The 17,947-nt window shown below is 40.4% G+C and overlaps 1 protein-coding gene across 1 annotated transcript in view; it reads left to right on the top strand.

Moving 5' to 3' along the window:
• The first annotated feature begins 1,922 nt into the window (after nucleotides 1-1,922).
• Nucleotides 1,923-17,947, top strand: part of NPTXR (neuronal pentraxin receptor) — a 32,286-nt gene continuing 16,261 nt past the window's right edge. Inside the window, exon 1 of the mRNA XM_032220937.1 lies at nucleotides 1,923-2,764. Within this exon, the coding sequence (XP_032076828.1) occupies nucleotides 2,123-2,764 (642 nt within the window). The 5' untranslated portion in view covers nucleotides 1,923-2,122. The remainder of the gene's footprint in view (nucleotides 2,765-17,947) is intronic.

The raw sequence follows: 17,947 nt of genomic DNA, 5'->3' as shown, positions 1-17,947 counted from the left end.
TTGGACCAATTTTTTTCTTTTGTTTCTATACCTGAAGTTTAGTCTCAATAGCAGCAGCAAACATTTATTTTAAACTGATTACTTTTTTTTAAAGACTATATTACCAGAGTGATCTCAATTGGTATTCCTCCAAGAATGAGTTGCATTTTTTAATTTTTGATCTGTTGCTTATCATAAATATTTAAAGCATTGTTGGGAAATGGCCTCTTTCGCTGAAAATGGAAGGTACATTATTGGATCTAATATTTTTTTAAAGGGAAAACCAGGAACATTTTTCATCTGCTAACATAAATACTGCTCCGTTTTTTTTAAAAAAAAGTTGATGCTGTAACAAAATGGATGGCACCAACAGTTTATTGGCCAGCCCTGTCCTATCAGTGCCAGTGAATTCAATTGGAAATAAATCGCAGACAGCACAGAAAGTTTCACTCTGCTTCACCAAAGAAAAGAGTTCCTTCCTTCTTTCTTTCCTTCCTTCCCTGCTGTTTTGAAAAGTGTGTATCTCACACATATGAAGGCAGCCTAGTCCAGTGTTTCCCAACCTTGGCAACTTGAAGATGTCCGGACTTCAACTCCCAGAATTCCCCAGCCAGCATTCGCCAGTGTTTCCCAACCTTGGCAACTTGAAGATGTCCGGACTTCAACTCCCAGAATTCCCCAGCCAGCATTCGCCAGTGTTTCCCAACCTTGGCAACTTGAAGATGTCCGGACTTCAACTCCCAGAATTCCCCAGCCAGCATTCGCCAGTGTTTCCCAACCTTGGCAACTTGAAGATGTCCGGACTTCAACTCCCAGAATTCCCCAGCCAGCATTCGCCAGTGTTTCCCAACCTTGGCAACTTGAAGATGTCCGGACTTCAACTCCCAGAATTCCCCAGCCAGCATTCGCCAGTGTTTCCCAACCTTGGCAACTTGAAGATGTCCGGACTTCAACTCCCAGAATTCCCCAGCCAGCATTCGCCAGTGTTTCTCAACCTTGGCAACTTGAAGATGTCCGGACTTCAACTCCCAGAATTCCCCAGCCAGCATTCGCCAGTGTTTCCCAACCTTGGCAACTTGAAGATGTCCGGACTTCAACTCCCAGAATTCCCCAGCCAGCATTCGCCAGTGTTTCCCAACCTTGGCAACTTGAAGATGTCCGGACTTCAACTCCCAGAATTCCCCAGCCAGCATTCGCCAGTGTTTCTCAACCTTGGCAACTTGAAGATGTCCGGACTTCAACTCCCAGAATTCCCCAGCCAGCATTCGCCAGTGTTTCCCAACCTTGGCAACTTGAAGATGTCCGGACTTCAACTCCCAGAATTCCCCAGCCAGCATTCGCCAGTGTTTCCCAACCTTGGCAACTTGAAGATGTCCGGACTTCAACTCCCAGAATTCCCCAGCCAGCATTCGCCAGTGTTTCTCAACCTTGGCAACTTGAAGATGTCCGGACTTCAACTCCCAGAATTCCCCAGCCAGCATTCGCTGGCTGGGGAATTCTGGGAGTTGAAGTCCGGACATCTTCAAGTTGCCAAGGTTGAGAAACACTGGCCTAGTCTGTTGCAGCCAAAAATAAGACTGAGTCTGATAGTACCTTTGTAGTCTAACGTAGAGGTCTCCAACCTTGGCAACTTTAAGGCTTATGGACTTTAACTCCCAAAATGGCTGAGGGATTCTGGGAGTTAAAGTCCACAAGCCTTAAAGTTGCCAAGTTGGAGACCCCTAATCTAACACATTTGGTGTTGATGTTCCCAGTCTCCTAACTTCTGGCTACCTCACACAGGAAAAGCAAGAGCCAAAGTTTCTCTCTCACCAGCCGGGAAAGGGTTACAGGGAAGGAGTTGGAAAGAGCCCAGAGGGGAAGAGTCGGTGACGTCTCCGTTCCTTCTCTCCAATCAGGATATAATCAACAGCCACGGTTCAAGAAGCAGAAGGAAGGCAAGGAAGGGCTTCTTCAGCGGTCCCTGCCACTCTTCCTTCCTTGCTCGCTCGCTATCACTTCGGGCGCTTTCTCTCTCTCTGCCTTCCCTTCCCTTCCCTTCCTCCCTTCACTCCCCATCTTCTGGGGTCTTCATTTCTCTTCGGCTTTGGCCCCCCTGGAAACTGCCACCCTGAAGTTTCTGGTGGTGCTGCTGGGCGCAGGGATGCTCGCTTTCCTTGGTGCAATCATTTGCATCATCGCGAGCGTCTACCCTGCGGCCAGCCATGCCGGAGCCCTCCAAGGGGCTGATAACGGCTCCAACGCCGCGGCCTCTGCCCTCTTGCCCGCCTCCGGTGCCGACAAGACGCTGGGCGCCCTGCACGGGGCTGGCGAGAGCAGCTACGGGGGCTTCTCCACAGGCTCCCAGGACTCCGTGCTAGACCTCCTGGCCAGCGCCCGGCCTCAGCAGCACCAGCAACTCTTCAGCCGCTTCCTATGCACCCCGCTGACCGTCGAGTGCCCCGCGGAAGGGAGCCCGCAAGGGGACAGTCCGGCGGCGGCGGCGGCGGCGGCGGCGAGCGAGGAGCTGTTCTTCCTCCAAAGCACCGCCGAGCAGCTCAGGCAGACGGCGCAGCAGCAGAAGGAGCAGATCCGCACCGACCAGGAGACCATCCGGGAGCTGACCACCAAGCTGAGCCGATGCGAGAACGGGCTGGAGCTCAGTTTCCAGGATAGCCCCTCCGTCTGGGGGGTCCCCAGGCAAGACGCTATGCCCATGGATGACCTCTCGTGGGATTCGCCGGCTATGATCCAGGAGCTGGAGGAAGCCGTGAGGTCGCTGAAAGACAGGATTGACAAGATCGAGGTAAAATAAGGGAAAACACCCTGCTGCTTCTCTCACTCCAATGCCCCCCCCCTTGATTCCTTTTCTTTTCTTCTGTTTCTTGCGAGGGTCCCGCAAAAACTTCTCTTTGCTTCTCTTGCTCTTTTCTCTTTTTTTCCTGTCCATCTTTTTTTTCTCTTCCAAATTGCGCTTTAGACATTCAGGTAATAATGTAATTGAATTAAAACTACCTTCTTCTGGCCTTCCCTGGGCAAGATGAAAGTGTCAAGTGCAAATGGTGGAAATGAAGAATAGTTGTATCCATATGGGGGGGAGGAGGTTGGGATACTGGACACTTTGTGTTCCTGTTCATATTATATTGGGTGCCTTCTGTCAACACTACCATTAGCTACTTCAAAATAAATACGGATATTCTTGGAAGTTAAGTTAAAATTCCTCCTCGGAATTTTATCAGATTGTAGACTTATTCATTGCAAGACCTATTGCCAAGAGATCAGCTTCAAATATTTAGAAAGAAGTTTCATACAGCAAGAGAGAATTTCACATCTATTCAAGAAGTTGATCTAAAAACATTTTACTCTTTCTTTGACAATATTTTTAAAATTCTTTTCCAAATCTCTTCTTTCTATTGGATTAAAATGAATAAGGACACACCTCACTTAAAGCAACTATGAGTGATATTCCTCTTGAAATCTATTTTTGTCTGTGTGAGAGAGGGAAGAGAGAGGAGAGTAAGTAGTTTGCATTTTCCTTGTCAATGATTTTTAGAAGATGAGAAATCCACTGAGATTGCGGTTTTAACTATTTAGTGCCATTTTCCATAATACAGTTTGCAACCAAATGTGTGTTTTGAAAGGTTGCAGAAGCCAATCCCACTTTTCCAGATAGTGCACCCCGCTATCAAACATATATGTCAATATTTTTTTTAAAAATTGTGATCTCAGTATATAGAAGCAGACATAAACTAACAAGAGTCTATCAGCACTACTATAATTCTTAAGTTGCTCTAGTTTGATGTATGTCTGTTCACTGTCATCAAGGTATCTCTTTTGGCACAAACTTGGTGCCAGTTTCAAGATGGGTAATTGCTTGATATTTCTGCAAACATGGTAGCCCATATCTTGTGATAGTTTCAAAAACCCCGCATATTCCCACAATATATCATTACAAGTTTAAAGATTAAATAATAAAAATAAAGCATAAATTCTTTTGAGGATTTGTGAAGTCTTGAACTTGATATAATTATTCTGATGTAGTTGTAATGATACTGCTTTTATGTGCTCTTTGAAATCTCTTGGTTTAGGAAGATGACCGATGAAGAAATCTGTTCAGACTCAACAGATGCAAACTTTGATTTCTTTCTAAAGTTTGATAAAGACTGTTGCATTTTCCTAAGATGTTGATGTAATTATTTAATTTTCCCTTTTTAATTATTGAAAAGTTGTTTTCCCTTCCTTTCCCCTCCATTTTATATATTAATTTTAGCTTAATTTCTACAAACTCGCCTATTATTTTTATTTTTCTATATTAATTTCAGTTTAATTTCTACAAGCTGCCCTGTAATTTTTTCCAACATGAAAAGGTATGGTATATAAATACATGAGATAAGTAAAGACATTTCTTTCTAGCTGTTTTAGCAGGATTGGGCTGAATCCAGAATTATAGAGACTCTGTCCTTTCCAGAAATGGAAACGGACTAGACAGCTTATAATGGCAAATATTAAACAACATGGCTCTTTATTGGATTGCATCTAGCCAGGCTGCAACTTATGTTATTTGAATATTGCTACAAATTCAATTTACTGATATTGTTACAACTGTCAATTACTACTCATCATCTTGCTTATATTAGATCTGTGTAAGCCTCTCTTATTAATTTTACAGCAGTGCTTTAAGAACTCCAAGGTCAAAAAATAATTATTAGTTGAACTGCACTGATTAGAAATGCACGTTGCTAAAAGGAAGGACTGAAGGTTCATCCCTTTCATCAAGTTCTGTCGCATAAGAGCCTTCACAGAGGAAATGACACTAAGGCTCATTCTGTCAATCTCCATGGTATCTTGCATGTACATGCGCACATGCACACACATTCTATAAACAGAGGTGGTATTCAGCCAGTTCTGACAGGTTCTGGAGAACCGGTAGCAGAAATTTTGAGTAGTTCGGAGAACCGGCAAATAGGCTGGCCCTTCCCCCGCTGCCTCCCAGCCCCCCAGCTGATCTTCTTTTGTTGCCCTGAACAGGAGAACGGAGATGGAAAGCAGGTTAGTGGGGTGGGGAGGGAATGGGGATTTTGCAGTATCCTTCCCCTGCCACGGCCACAGAACCGGTAGTAAAAAAAATATATCCCACCATTGTCTACAAAATACTTTTGACTAGCTTGAATGAGCAAGAAGCCTTTGATATTTTGCACCTGTTTCCAAGCTTGAGATACTAAGTAGGTGTAGGTAGTTCTTGACTTGCCACAGTTCATTTCGTGACTGTTCAAAGTTACAACGGCACTAAAAAAAATGATATGACCATTTTTAACACTTATGGATGTTGCGGCATCCCCATGGTCATGTGATCAAAATTCAGATGGCTGGCAACCGACTCATATTTATGGCGGTCATAGTGTCCCGGGGTCATGTAATCAAATTTTGCTACCTTCTGATAAGCAAAATCAATGAGGAAGCCAGTTTCACTTAATAACCAAGTTACTAACTTATCAACTCCAGTGATTCACTTAACAACTGTGGGAAGAAAGGTCATAAAATGTGGCAAAAACTCACTGAACAAATGTCTCACTTGTCAACAGAAATTTGGGATTCAGTTGTGGTTGTAAGTCGAGGACTACCGTGTTTCCCCAAAAATAAGACAGGGTCTTATTTTCTTTTCACACACAAAATATGGCTTGGGCCTTATTATCAGGGGAGGGCTTATTCTTTTGGGGTTGCTGGGCAGCTGCTCTCTTGCGAACGGGCTCCCAAAGAGCCGGGCACAGCCTCAGGGGCGAACGGCTGTGTTGCGCTGTCACAGCAGTGCAACCCAGCAGCCATGAAGCAGCCACACTCAGGAGCAGCCACCCGGCAAACCCCCTTTCCAGCCGGGCACAGCATCATTCACTGACCTAGGGGTATCGCCAAGCCACGTGAGCCCCTGTTCGCCGCTGCCCAGCTCTCATGGCTTGGTGCCTTCGAAATGCCAGTGAAAGGCGCTCGCCATGGTTGGAGAGGGGGGTTGTGTGAGCGGCTGTTCCGCTCCTGCTCCTGCGCCTCCCAGCCTCACGATGCCCTGGCCCAGCTCTCCCCGCAGAACCAGAGCACCTCCGCTGCCATCCCAGCATGGCTTTTTCGGCAGCTTCCAAACCGAGTCTTCCAGCAGTGGCTGCTCTGGGCATACGCTCTATGGTTGTGAGTTGGCTGCTGGCAGAGCATACTCCCAGAGCGTACAACTATAGAGTGTACGCCCAGAGCGGCCACTGCAGGAAAACTTGGTTTGGAAGCCACCAAAATAGCCATGCTGGGATGGCGGCGGCGGAGGTGCTCTGGCTGTGTGGGAAAAGCTGGGCCAGGGCATCGTGCAGCTTGGCACCTTCGGGATACCGCTAGGTTGGTGAGTGGCGCTCTGCCTGGCCGGACGGGTGTTGTCCAGGGGGTTTATTTGCAGGGGAGGGTTTATATTTTTGCCCACCAGAAAAATGTGGCAAGGCCTTAGTTTCAGAACAGGTCGTATTTTCGGGGAAACACGGTACCTGTATTGTTCTACCTACGGATAGATAGCTATAATTTCTTGGCATCTTCCAGTTTTACATAGATTATTTTCTATACCCATTAAAGTTTTAAAAGAATGGTTTTTAGTGTTGCAGTCTGAATTTTCTTTCATAGACTTTTTTTCAAGGAGTTTTGAGTTCTGTATTAATCATTTAATAGGGGACGCGATAGCTCATTGGCTAAGATGCTGACTTGTCGATCAGAAAGGTCGGTAATTTGGCAGTTCAAATCCCTAGCACCACATAACGGAGTGAGCTCCCATTACTTGTCCCAGGTTCTGCCAACCTAGCAGTTTGAAAGCATGTAAAAATGCAAGTAGAAAAATAGGAACCACCTTTGGTGGGAAGGTAATAGCATTCTATGCGCCTCCGGTGTTTAGTCATGCTGGACACATGACCATGGAGACATCTTTGGACAGTGCTGGCTTTTCGTTTTTTAAACGGAAATAAGCACCGCCCCCTAGAGTCGGGAACGACTAGCACATATGTGCGAAGGGAATCTTTACTTCTCCTATTAATCATAATGATCAAGCTTACTATTAACATATTTTAATATTCTTTGAGTCAGGTTAGTTTTGTAGCTAAACTGAGATTTTATACAAGAAAGCCATAGTATCAACATTTCAATACACAGTAATTATTTCAGATACCAAGGAATCTTTGAATTTAAGAATGGGATACATCTCATAAGTTCTAAAGTTATTCACAGTAAATCAACTTGATGTAGACAGATGTCTTTATCAAAGCCTAAAATCCAAATGAATGAGAAGGGATTTCTCATGCTCTAGCTACCGATGGTAGCTTACAGAAATATATATGAATATCTGAAAATGGGCTAAATTCATCAAAAATCCAAAAGTTGCATCACATATTGCAAAAGGATGGAGTGTTTCTCCATCCACTTTCCTCTCACTTTTTTTCACTTCAGATATTGGCATCTTGCATGACTAATATTGTTTGGCATGTTACAAACTTTTGGAGGGCTCAGAAATCAAGAAGCACACTCTGCACCCCCACTCTTGCTTCAACAGATGGGAAGTTATGAGCTCACCCAACAGCTTTTAAATATGTATTCTGAACATTTTTTTTTTCTTCCTTCCAAAAATTCTTTGATAAATACCACCCACTGCATCACGAGTTCAGAAAGTTAATTGGGTACAGGAGACTGAAAAGCTTCAGGTTATAAGTTCTGGAAAGTTTACAATTATCTGGCAATTTACATAGCCATCCAAGCCAAGAATGAAATATCAGACATGCACATTCTTCAGCAAGATATGGTTTTGCCCAAATAATTCAGCCACTAAGTACAACTCATTTCCTTGACTATATGTGCAAAACAACTCAATTTGCTCCCATTTGTCCCATCGTTCCATTTGTCCCATTCAGTCTCCTGCACCCAATTAACTTCCTGAACTCATGATGCAGTGGCTGATATTTATCAAAGAATATACCTGCCTACTAGAAATACAATGGAAGCTAGTGAAGATACATTGATATTTCCCAGTATCTATTTTGTTACTTTTAAGGAGATCATGGGCTTCCAGGTTGCTTCGTTAAAAGATGAAGACAGTTTTTTGTAGAAGAAAATGATGTGATGTGTAACAATGTCTCTTGACTGATATTTCTTATTTTCTGTTAGAGTTGTGTGTTTTCCACACTCACTGTAGCTACTGTAGTGAAATAAATGAAATGAGACTTCATTCCATTCATGAGAATGTTATTGAAACGTTTGAAATGCATTTCAAAATATATTTTTTCTTTCATTGAATGACAACGAATAATAAAATTACAAGATCATTTTTTTTCTGCACAGCTTTCTGTTATGCAATTGGAATCTTATTGTTTTGCATTGGTTCAGCTAAAGGTATAAATATTGGTACATTTCTTCTAACTTTAAAACTCTGGGTCTTTGAGAGACAATATAACATAGAAAATAAGGAAAGCTTTTGCCTGATTCTAGAAATAATGGGTATAATTTGTAGCTATTTGGATTTTATTTAAGGAAGAAGTGATAATGGTTAAGATCTGCACAACAGTGAAAGTCTTCCTGTGGAGATTGTAGCTTCTCCATCTCTGAAGATTTTCAAGAAGGGACTGGGCCTCTCAAAGATGGTCTAATGGGTTTTCCTACAGGAAGTTGGACCAGATGGTCCTTGTGATCCCTTCCAAGTCAACATTCTATGATTCTATGTAATCAAGTGGAATAAACAGGTTAATCCCCAAACAAGGACACATTGTAATAAGAGGTAATAAACAAATCTGTGATTAGTAAAATTCATATTATCTAGATCGAAATGGTGCCTTAATAAGAAGCATAATTTCTTATACCCATATTTTGTGTATGTTTTGGATATCAACCATTCATCACCACCACAATATCATCCCTTTAGCCTTTCCTAGCATTCTTTTATTTTTATCAGCTTCACAGAGCAGCAAAGAAATATTTTCAGGATTTTAGGTAATTAATTCATTGGTTCCAGGCTGAGCTTCTACACTCTTTAATCTAAATCAGGGATATCAAACTCAGGTTGTCACAACGGCATCACGTGATGTATTGGGACTTTTTTCCCTTTCACTAAACGGGGAATGGGCATGGCCAACGCATAATGCATCTGGCCCGTAGGCCAGGAGTTTGACAGCCCTGATCCAGAGAGAACTAATGCAGTGAGATGTATTAGTTGGGCTACAGGAGTTTCTTATCTTCCTCTCCAGAGGTCCAATCATTTTGGCAGGAGATGAAACTATAATTCAATCAAAGTTGAAATTACTACATTGGGAAAAGACTAGGTAGAGGATGTGGGAGAATTGTATCTTCCTTTCTAAGCTTGCTCTGTGTATATGTGTACATGTGATCTGTATGTATTATGCCATCCCATCTCTGCCTGTGGATAGTTCCAATACAAAATAAAAGACAGATGAGGCAGTCTCAAAATGTCTAATTGAAATAGCAATAAATGCAATGAAATATTTGAAATGGCAATAAATGCAATTATATATCTAACTGAAATGGCAATAAATGCCATTAAACAGCAATGCATAGATTTTGAGTAAATTATAATAAATAGATGCTCATTTATTATGGAGACAGAGGGAGCTGGCTGTAATGAGGGGAGAAAAGAAAACTTAACAATAATTTAATAACCTAAGAATAAACTTAAGTTATATTAAGTAATTAATCACTAAAGTGAAATAAAATCTGACGGCATAACAGAAGCACTTGTAATATGTTGACAAAAATCTTGGTTATTCCTTAGCAATATGGGTGGCAAGTTGATAATTCTCTAACATGAATTCTGAGAGAGAGAACAGAAGGGAAGGAGGGAGACAGGAAGGCAGTTTTAATCGATTACATTTCAGCTATTCAAAAGGAAAAAATAAAAAGCATAGATGATGGAAAGAGACAGGGTAATAAAAACTTCATTATTCACTATAGGAGAAATGGGAGCTAAACTCAAAAGCTAAACCTAGAAGTCTTTGATATTAACAGATAGAGTTCTATGTGAAGATACAAATGTGACATTTAAATTGGGAACTAGATCTAAGAGGGGTCACTAACAATATCATTACGCCTTTGTCAAAACCAGGATGATTCAGAACTCTACCCTAGTTGTTCAGCAACATAAAGGGGGAAAAAGAATGAGAGAAACAGTGGAGCGCCAAATGCCATTATGAAATACAGTCAATGCTTTTTATCAGAAATGTTGTCCCTTCCTTATCAGCAGTTCATTCTTCTTGTTCCCTCTTAATTCCCGTTGCCTGTATTCTGTAACATTTTGGCTTTTTGAGCAGCCCACATGTTCTGCTGCACATAACCTGAAGGACATCTGCGTGAGCCTAATTGGGAGGAAGGTAAAGGAAAAGCTAATGGAGGATATAGTTCAAGACCTGGGAGCAGACACCTAATGGCTATTAATTTATTTAATACCATCTGGAACAGCCTCTCAAGGGCTCAGCTGGAAGCTTTGTGGTAAGAAAATGAAAACGGAATCCAGCCTGGTGACATTAACCAATGTTAACCATCCTCAATACAATCCTGGTGAGAGGAGGTAGATGATCTTATATGCTTCCTCCCCTTTCTAGCATCTTTTAATCCATGATCATGACCAAACTGAAGCTTTCAGCTCCCCCCACCACTTCTCTTTGTCCATCTTTGTCCGCTGCAGAGAGGTGAGATAAGAAATACAATTGTCTTCCTCTCATCTAGCATTTTCCTATCAATTATCTGTTCTTTAAAGGGCACCCTCCAAGCACAATGTGCTCTATGCCTTGGTTTGCCCACAGAGGCGATCATTCTGTTCCCTTGGTAGGAATAGTACTTGAATCATTTGTGGGGGGAAACCTATTATTACTAACATAATGACAAATGTTCGTTGAATTGGGGGCAAAGCTAACCCTGATGCTATTATTGTTCTTGCGCAACACGGTTCTCATGACAGCAAAATGAAATGGGGAGAAGGACAAATTTGGTAAGAACAGACTGTTATTATTCATAAAATGTCATGCCTACAAATACAGCACCGGGACAAAAGACCATCTCTGGGAAACTGATTTTTTTCCCCAAAGTTCTTACTTTATTGAAATGGAAGAAGAGCTGGTTGTTTTAATACTATCAACACCAATATCTGTTCCCAATAATCTATCTACGTAATAAAGAGCAGAACAATACCAGAGAAATGAGCATGTGTGCGGTAGCTGCAGACCGATTTCATTTCTTAATTATTGATTGACTTCTTCCCAGGCTGAATTTGATATGAAAAAAATAGTTTGAAGGCTAAGCCAATAGGATCTGAAGCTCTGTGCTGTAAGAGGGCTAGAGATGAGATCTTACTGTATGAGAAGATAATCTGTAGCTGTGTAGTCACTCAGAAGTTTCTTACTGGGTGGAAAGCTGTTTAGGAGCTGAAGTCTGAAAAAAGGGCTCCGATTTCCCCAGAATCCTCAGAGCCATAAAGTCCCATCACATGAGCTTTAGTATGCTCTTCTTCAATGCAGATGTGGTGCACCATTCTGAGGTTGTATAGTTGTGTGCAGTAAGCATCAGATTTGCTCCTCGTCAGTGTCTGAATACAAAATTATCTGGAAATTTCATGTAAGTTTTCCTGAATAGAAGTATAATGAATAAATGCGGTTCCCACATGCATGCTCTAGTGGCTAAGGTGCTGACCTAGAAACCAGGAGACTGTTAGTTCAAGTCCCATCCCAGCATGGAAGCCAGCTGGGTGATCTCGGGCTAGTCACTCTTTCTCTCAATCCAGCTCACCTCACAGCTTTGTTGTTGTGAGGAAAGTAGAAGGGCAGAATAATATTGCATACATTTGCCAGTAACAAGGTTGTGATTAAAAAATCAATAATTTTATAATACATTTATATATTTAATCCTGTACAGATTATATGAAACATATTGCTTGCCATTAGAAAATTAAGAGAGAGAGAGAGAGAGAGAGAGAATATGAAAATGAATGTGAGAGAGAATAAGAAAGAGAGAGAGAGAGACGCAGGCACTGGGAACACTGAAAGAGAGTGTGCATCTTATTGCCGTCCCATGGGTTCTCTGATGCGCATTTGAGGAAATGTTTCTAAATAATACAAGGTTATTTGGGCTACAAAAAATGCTTGGAGACATGTGAAAAAGATTTTGCTGAACTAGAATAGTTTTTGATTTTTCTATTCTTATTGTTATAGTTGGCTGCACAGTCATTTAGGAGTTTAGACTGGATTTGGCATTTTTATCTACCATTGAGTCCTTCCCAAGGACCCAGAATAGCCAGATGTTGTTGTTTAATAACAGTAAAGGTATCATCGAAGGATGTAAGTTGTTCTGAGTAAAGCTTTTGCAATTGACGGTTAGTGAATCTTTCAATGCCAATGGAATTCAAGTGGTGTTCTAGTTGTTTTGGCATTGCACCAAAAGTGTCTTTTACTATTGGTACTATCTTTGCTTTCTTTTGTCACATTCATTCTATTTCTGTTGGAGATACTAATGTTTTGTGATTTCCCACCCCCCCAAGTTCTTTCTCTTCTCTTATCTCCAGGTACCACAACATCCACTATCCAGATATTTTTGTTTTTCTTATTGACAATTGTTAAGTCTGAGGTGTTGTGTGACAGGTGCTTGTCTGTTTGAATTCTAAAGTCGCAGGGCACATTAACTTCTTAATGTTCTATTATTTTCTCTTTCCCACAGTTCTTGCTTGCAGGCAAATGGTATTTCTTGCAGATATTCCAGTGCACAACTGTGGTTACTTTGTCGTGCCATTTGTTTGTTATTATTATGGTTGGTTGCACAGTTTGCCAGATATTTAGATTGGATTTGGCATTATTATCCAGCTATCATGTCCTTCCCAAAGACCTGGGATAGGCAGATGTTGTTTGATAGTGTTAAAGACATTGTCTCAAGATGTAAGCTGTGTCAAATAAAGCTGCCCTTTGTAATTGTCTGATGAGAATTTTGTCAATGCTGATAGTGTTCAAGTGATATTACAGCTGTTTTGGGATTGTTTCCAATGTGTCTTATCACAATTGGTTTATTTATTATTCTTGTTATTGTAGTAGTTATTGTTGTTGGTTGCACAGACTGCCACATGTTTAAATTGTATTATTATACACAATAATTTAGAATCATAGTTGTCCATTCTTTAGCATCAAGTTATTCCCAAGAAGTGAGAACCTGTGAAATATATCAGTACAGTATATGTCCGGATCCAATCAGTAATTGATTGATGGAAATGTTGTTATTAATTTATTTACTTAATGCAAAGATAGGTAAACTCATGTCCATAGATATCACCATGCAAAATGTGCCATGGAGCATATTTGGTGCTCAACAGGATGCCTGCCCTACTTAAATTTTAAAAAATAATCTCTTAATATAAAGACTAAATGGGAAGTCGGTATCCAGCAAAACCAAGTAGCAAACATAAGCACTGCATTTACGGTGCTTTGAGACCCACAAAATTTCCTCTGACACAGTAGAGACAGCCACCTGGGTTGCTTTTTCACCTTCTAGTAAGTGTATGCTTGGGACTGCTGATGTCCATCAATACAGCAGTTCTTTGAATAGGCAAGTCTCCTGTGGCACATCTAAACATTCAAAATGTGCCACCACCTCAATAATAAAGTATACCCGCCACTCTAATGGTTGAATTGTTTCTACTAAATTTGTAACTTGTCTTGGCCCTTGACAAGAAGAAAGACAAAAAAAAAGAATCAATAATAGTAAGCTCTTAACTATAAACAGTCTAGAGGGACATGGTTGCTCAGTGGCTGAGCTTGTCGATCAAAAAGGTCAGCAGTTCGGCGGTTCGAATCCCTAGCACCGTGTAACCGAGTGAGCTCCCGTTATTTGTCCCAGCTTCTGCCAACCTAGCAGTTCAAAAGCATATAAAAATGCAAGTAGGAGACCACCTTGATGGGAAAAAAACAGCATTTCATGCGCCTTCGGCATTATGTCATGCTAGCCACATGACCACGGAAACATCTTCGGACAGCACTGACTCTTCCACTTTGAAATGGAGATGAGCACTGCCCCCTAGAGTCAGGAACAACTAGCACATATGTTCGAGGGGAAACTTTACTTTTACCTTATATACGGTCTAGGAATGGTTATAGAAAGTTTAGCTTGGAATCTAGACTGGAATACAAATAATTTGGTACCATAGGTGACATGCAGTGCATAAGTGATAGATTACTTATGTAAAGCAAGCCCACCAGGTGACTGAAGTAATTATGTCACAAATACAAAGGCTAAAAAAGAGAAGGTAGGGAAAACAAAGTTTACACAGGCATTCTGCAAAGGGGGAGCTAGAGCCAAGTGACCAAAGGGGCAAACTTCCATTATGATATTATGATGTGCATGGGAAACGAATTAAACTATGATTACTTCATTGTAATGACCTTGCTTTAAGCCAGCATTTTCCAAACTGTGAGGCAAACTTCCCTTGATGGGTGCGAACAAAGTCGAAGGGAGTGAAAATAACCCTTAGTTAATAAATCTAGCTTTTCCAAATTTTCATTGTATTGTTTCTACCGTTCATTTGTGTTTAGTTTGGTATTTTGATTTTTAGGGCAGGTGTGTGCATTAGGATTAACCTTAAGGGAGAAGTGATGAGAAAAAAATTGGGAACTTCTGCTTTATGTGATCATGGAGCTCATCCCTGTGTCTCTCTCACACACCTGTTTTGCCTTTAGAATGTTTCTCACACTATTTGAGATTAAGGTTCTTAAAAAAGGAACATTAGAAACCCAAAATAAAATATGTTTTTCTTTTGAGTTCTTGGATTAATATTGAGGGTTTTTTTAAACGCTGATGTGCACGACTCTTTTTTGCTCCAAGACTCTGTTCCTTTCTTGAGAAACAGAACAAGGTCTAAAAAAGGAACAACTGCAGCCTACTTCGCTATTCTTCCAAATTCCATCAGGTATTTTGGGTGTATTTTGCCCATCTTCAGAACTCCTCATGGGGCGTTGTGCACATTCTGCTGATCTTATTTGAGGAAAGCTAATTCAGAGACAGATAGATTTGGACAAGCACTCTGCGTCAGAATGAGAGCCACGTCTGATATTTGGGATCAGATCTGCTGGAGAGATTTACCCAGATAAATTAGCTAAGGAAAGATTTGTTTCTTTCAGATTTAAATTGCAAATGTATTGAAAAGCAGAAAGGTAGAACAGGATATGAATAAGCTGAAAAGATTTTCTCTTTTTTGTTTGGAACAAAAGATAGAAAATAGGTAGAAAAAAATTGCTACACAAATGAGTATATTAAAATATTTAAGTTGCATTAAATTTATTTCATACACGACTGTACTGCTTCTGATGTTCTTCTGCTAAAGTAATTGATATAAAAATAAAAGCCACTTTTGTTCATTAACTTTATTGTAAGTCAATCTGAGAGTGATAGGTAAAGAAATGCTGCAAAAATTAGATCAAATCAGATTATTTTAAATTTACAAATACTTTTCAATAGATACATATATAAATATTGGAATAAATATGTTAAAAGTAATAAATATAAATAGCAACAAATAAGTGGAAGCATTAGTTCTCAGCAACCAAAGATATTTCAATAACAGCGCGCGCGCACACACACAAACAGTTGATATAAGCTTCCTGAACGAGGAATGTCATAATTCGGAAACATTTTCATATTGGCAACTTATTGCCTATTCCTACCATTGATATGGTGATAAATAATTTTTATTGACAAGCTTTAAATTGCCGCACTGATGGCTGTGATAAATTGTTAATGTGGATCTCCTCTGAGAATAGCCATAAAAAAAGGCCGACTTCCTTGTCCCACTTGGGTGTGATTGGAACCCAGTGGAGGGTTTCTACACCTGTTGGCTTATAGAGAAGAGAAAGCTTATAATAATAATAACCTGTTTTTTTAAGAAGTCAATTCATCATTTCTCTTCTGCCATTGCTCTTAAATTGTCAGCTATTATACATCCAAGGAACAGAAAGAACAGAAAGCAAAACCAGTAAACACTTTCCCCTTGCTTCACAACCTGATTTTTCTACAAAGCACAGCTTTGGTGATAAACAAAAGACTCTTTTGGACAGATGTGCTTGATTAACATACGTCCATGGACCAATAATTTCCCTTGGCAACCCCGCCCCCCACAACAACAACAACCCTCTCTTCTACCAAGGAGAGAGGATGTGCTGATTAATTATGAGAAGAAAAGCTATAACTTTAATTAGGAACACCTAGGAGTAGTTCATCAAAACACAGAAAGGGGTTTAAATAATAGATGCATTTCTCTAGATCAGCTTTTACAATAATGAATGAGAGCGGCAGGGAGCTGTAGACAGCAGGGAGTCCTTTCTACCTTCATTTTTATTAACATCTGATGTAAGTGACTAATAGTGGATAGACTGAGAAACAACATTAGTAGAAGAGGGTGAAAAATTACTTTAATCTTTCAATTATTTTTGTTCTTGTCTATTTTTGCTTTTCATTTCACCTTTGACTTTCTTATTTTTCCTTTAATTTAACCCACACTAAGGAAGGATAGGCAGTGTCCCCGGGTAAGATGGTCTCCAGATCTGTTTGGAGGCTTATCATATTTGAAGAAGATGAAGTTGGAGAATACTTATGTAGTCTATCTCCGAGACATGTTATGTTCTCATATGTACATTTATAAATCCATTCTGTTTCATTTCTTCATGAATCTCCTAGTATAAAATAGAATATTTGTTTAAATGTACGGGTCCATTTAAAAATGCTTTTTAAACATGGTTCTAAAATAGATATTTTTAAAGAGCCACAGAGGGGCTCAAAGTTTGGAATGGATCATTTAGATTATTAAATGTAATCCCTATTCAATGCTGCAATCCATAGTAAAGCATCCACAACAAACTAGTATTTAACCTCTGTTTGACTATAACTGTTGAAATAATGAGCTTTGCATTTGTTTCTACATTTCTTGATGGAATTTTCATCTTATTTCTAAGTGATCAAATTTGTTTCAGATGTTATATTAATTATCCCATCCAATTTTGTCACTTGCCATTTTGATAAACATTTTACTTCCCTACTTCACTCCCTCAAATACCCTGAAGAATATAGGATCTTGGACTGCTGAATCTTATGGTACTCCATTGGTAAGCTCTTCCTGAGTATAATTTTCAAGCCAGCTACATATTTACACAACTGTTAAACCATCTAACCCACTCTTAATTAGCTATGTTAATTAGAATGCCTTGGGGCACTTAATCAAATGCTTTGCTGAAATCAAGAAATATTCTATCTATAACCTTCCCACAATCTATTAAATATCTCATCAGATCACAATATGTGATAAGGTTAATATGGTAGGACTGATTCTTGACAGGTTTATGTAACTTCTGGTGATATACTGCTTTCAAACCTTAAAGAGTGATTGCTTTATAAACTTGTTCTGGACTTTTTTTTTTACAGGAATCGATGTCAGAAAGATTGGTCTATAATTCCCTATTCTGCAATTGAAAATAAGAACACACTTAAGGCATCTGACAATTTACCCATTCTTCAATTTTTTCTAAAGATTTGGAATGTTTGGAATGTTTGTTTGGAATGTTTATTATAATTTATAGGCCGCCCTTTTCCCTGAGGGGACTCAGGGCGGCTTACAAAACACGGGAAAGGGGGTACAAAGACAAAAGACATAAGACAATACATAATATTAAAAATAGAACACAACATTCATTCATCATTCGGGAGGGGACAAACTAAGATTTTTCATCCCCAGGCCTGACGGGCTAGCCAGTTCTTGAGGGCTGTGCGGAAGGCCTGGGCGGTGGTGAGGGTGCGAATCTCCACGGGGAGATTGTTCCATAGCGTCGGAGCTGCAACTGAGAAGGCTCTCCTCCGAGTAGTCGCCAGTCGGCACTGACTGGCGGATGGGATTCGGAGGAGGCCTACCCTGTGCGATCTGATGGGACGCAGGGAGGTAATTGGCAGAAGGCGGTCT

This window comes from Thamnophis elegans, chromosome 7 (genome assembly GCF_009769535.1).
Source record: "Thamnophis elegans isolate rThaEle1 chromosome 7, rThaEle1.pri, whole genome shotgun sequence".
NCBI lineage: Eukaryota > Metazoa > Chordata > Lepidosauria > Squamata > Colubridae > Thamnophis > Thamnophis elegans.
This window is presented reverse-complemented; position numbering and strand designations above follow the sequence as displayed.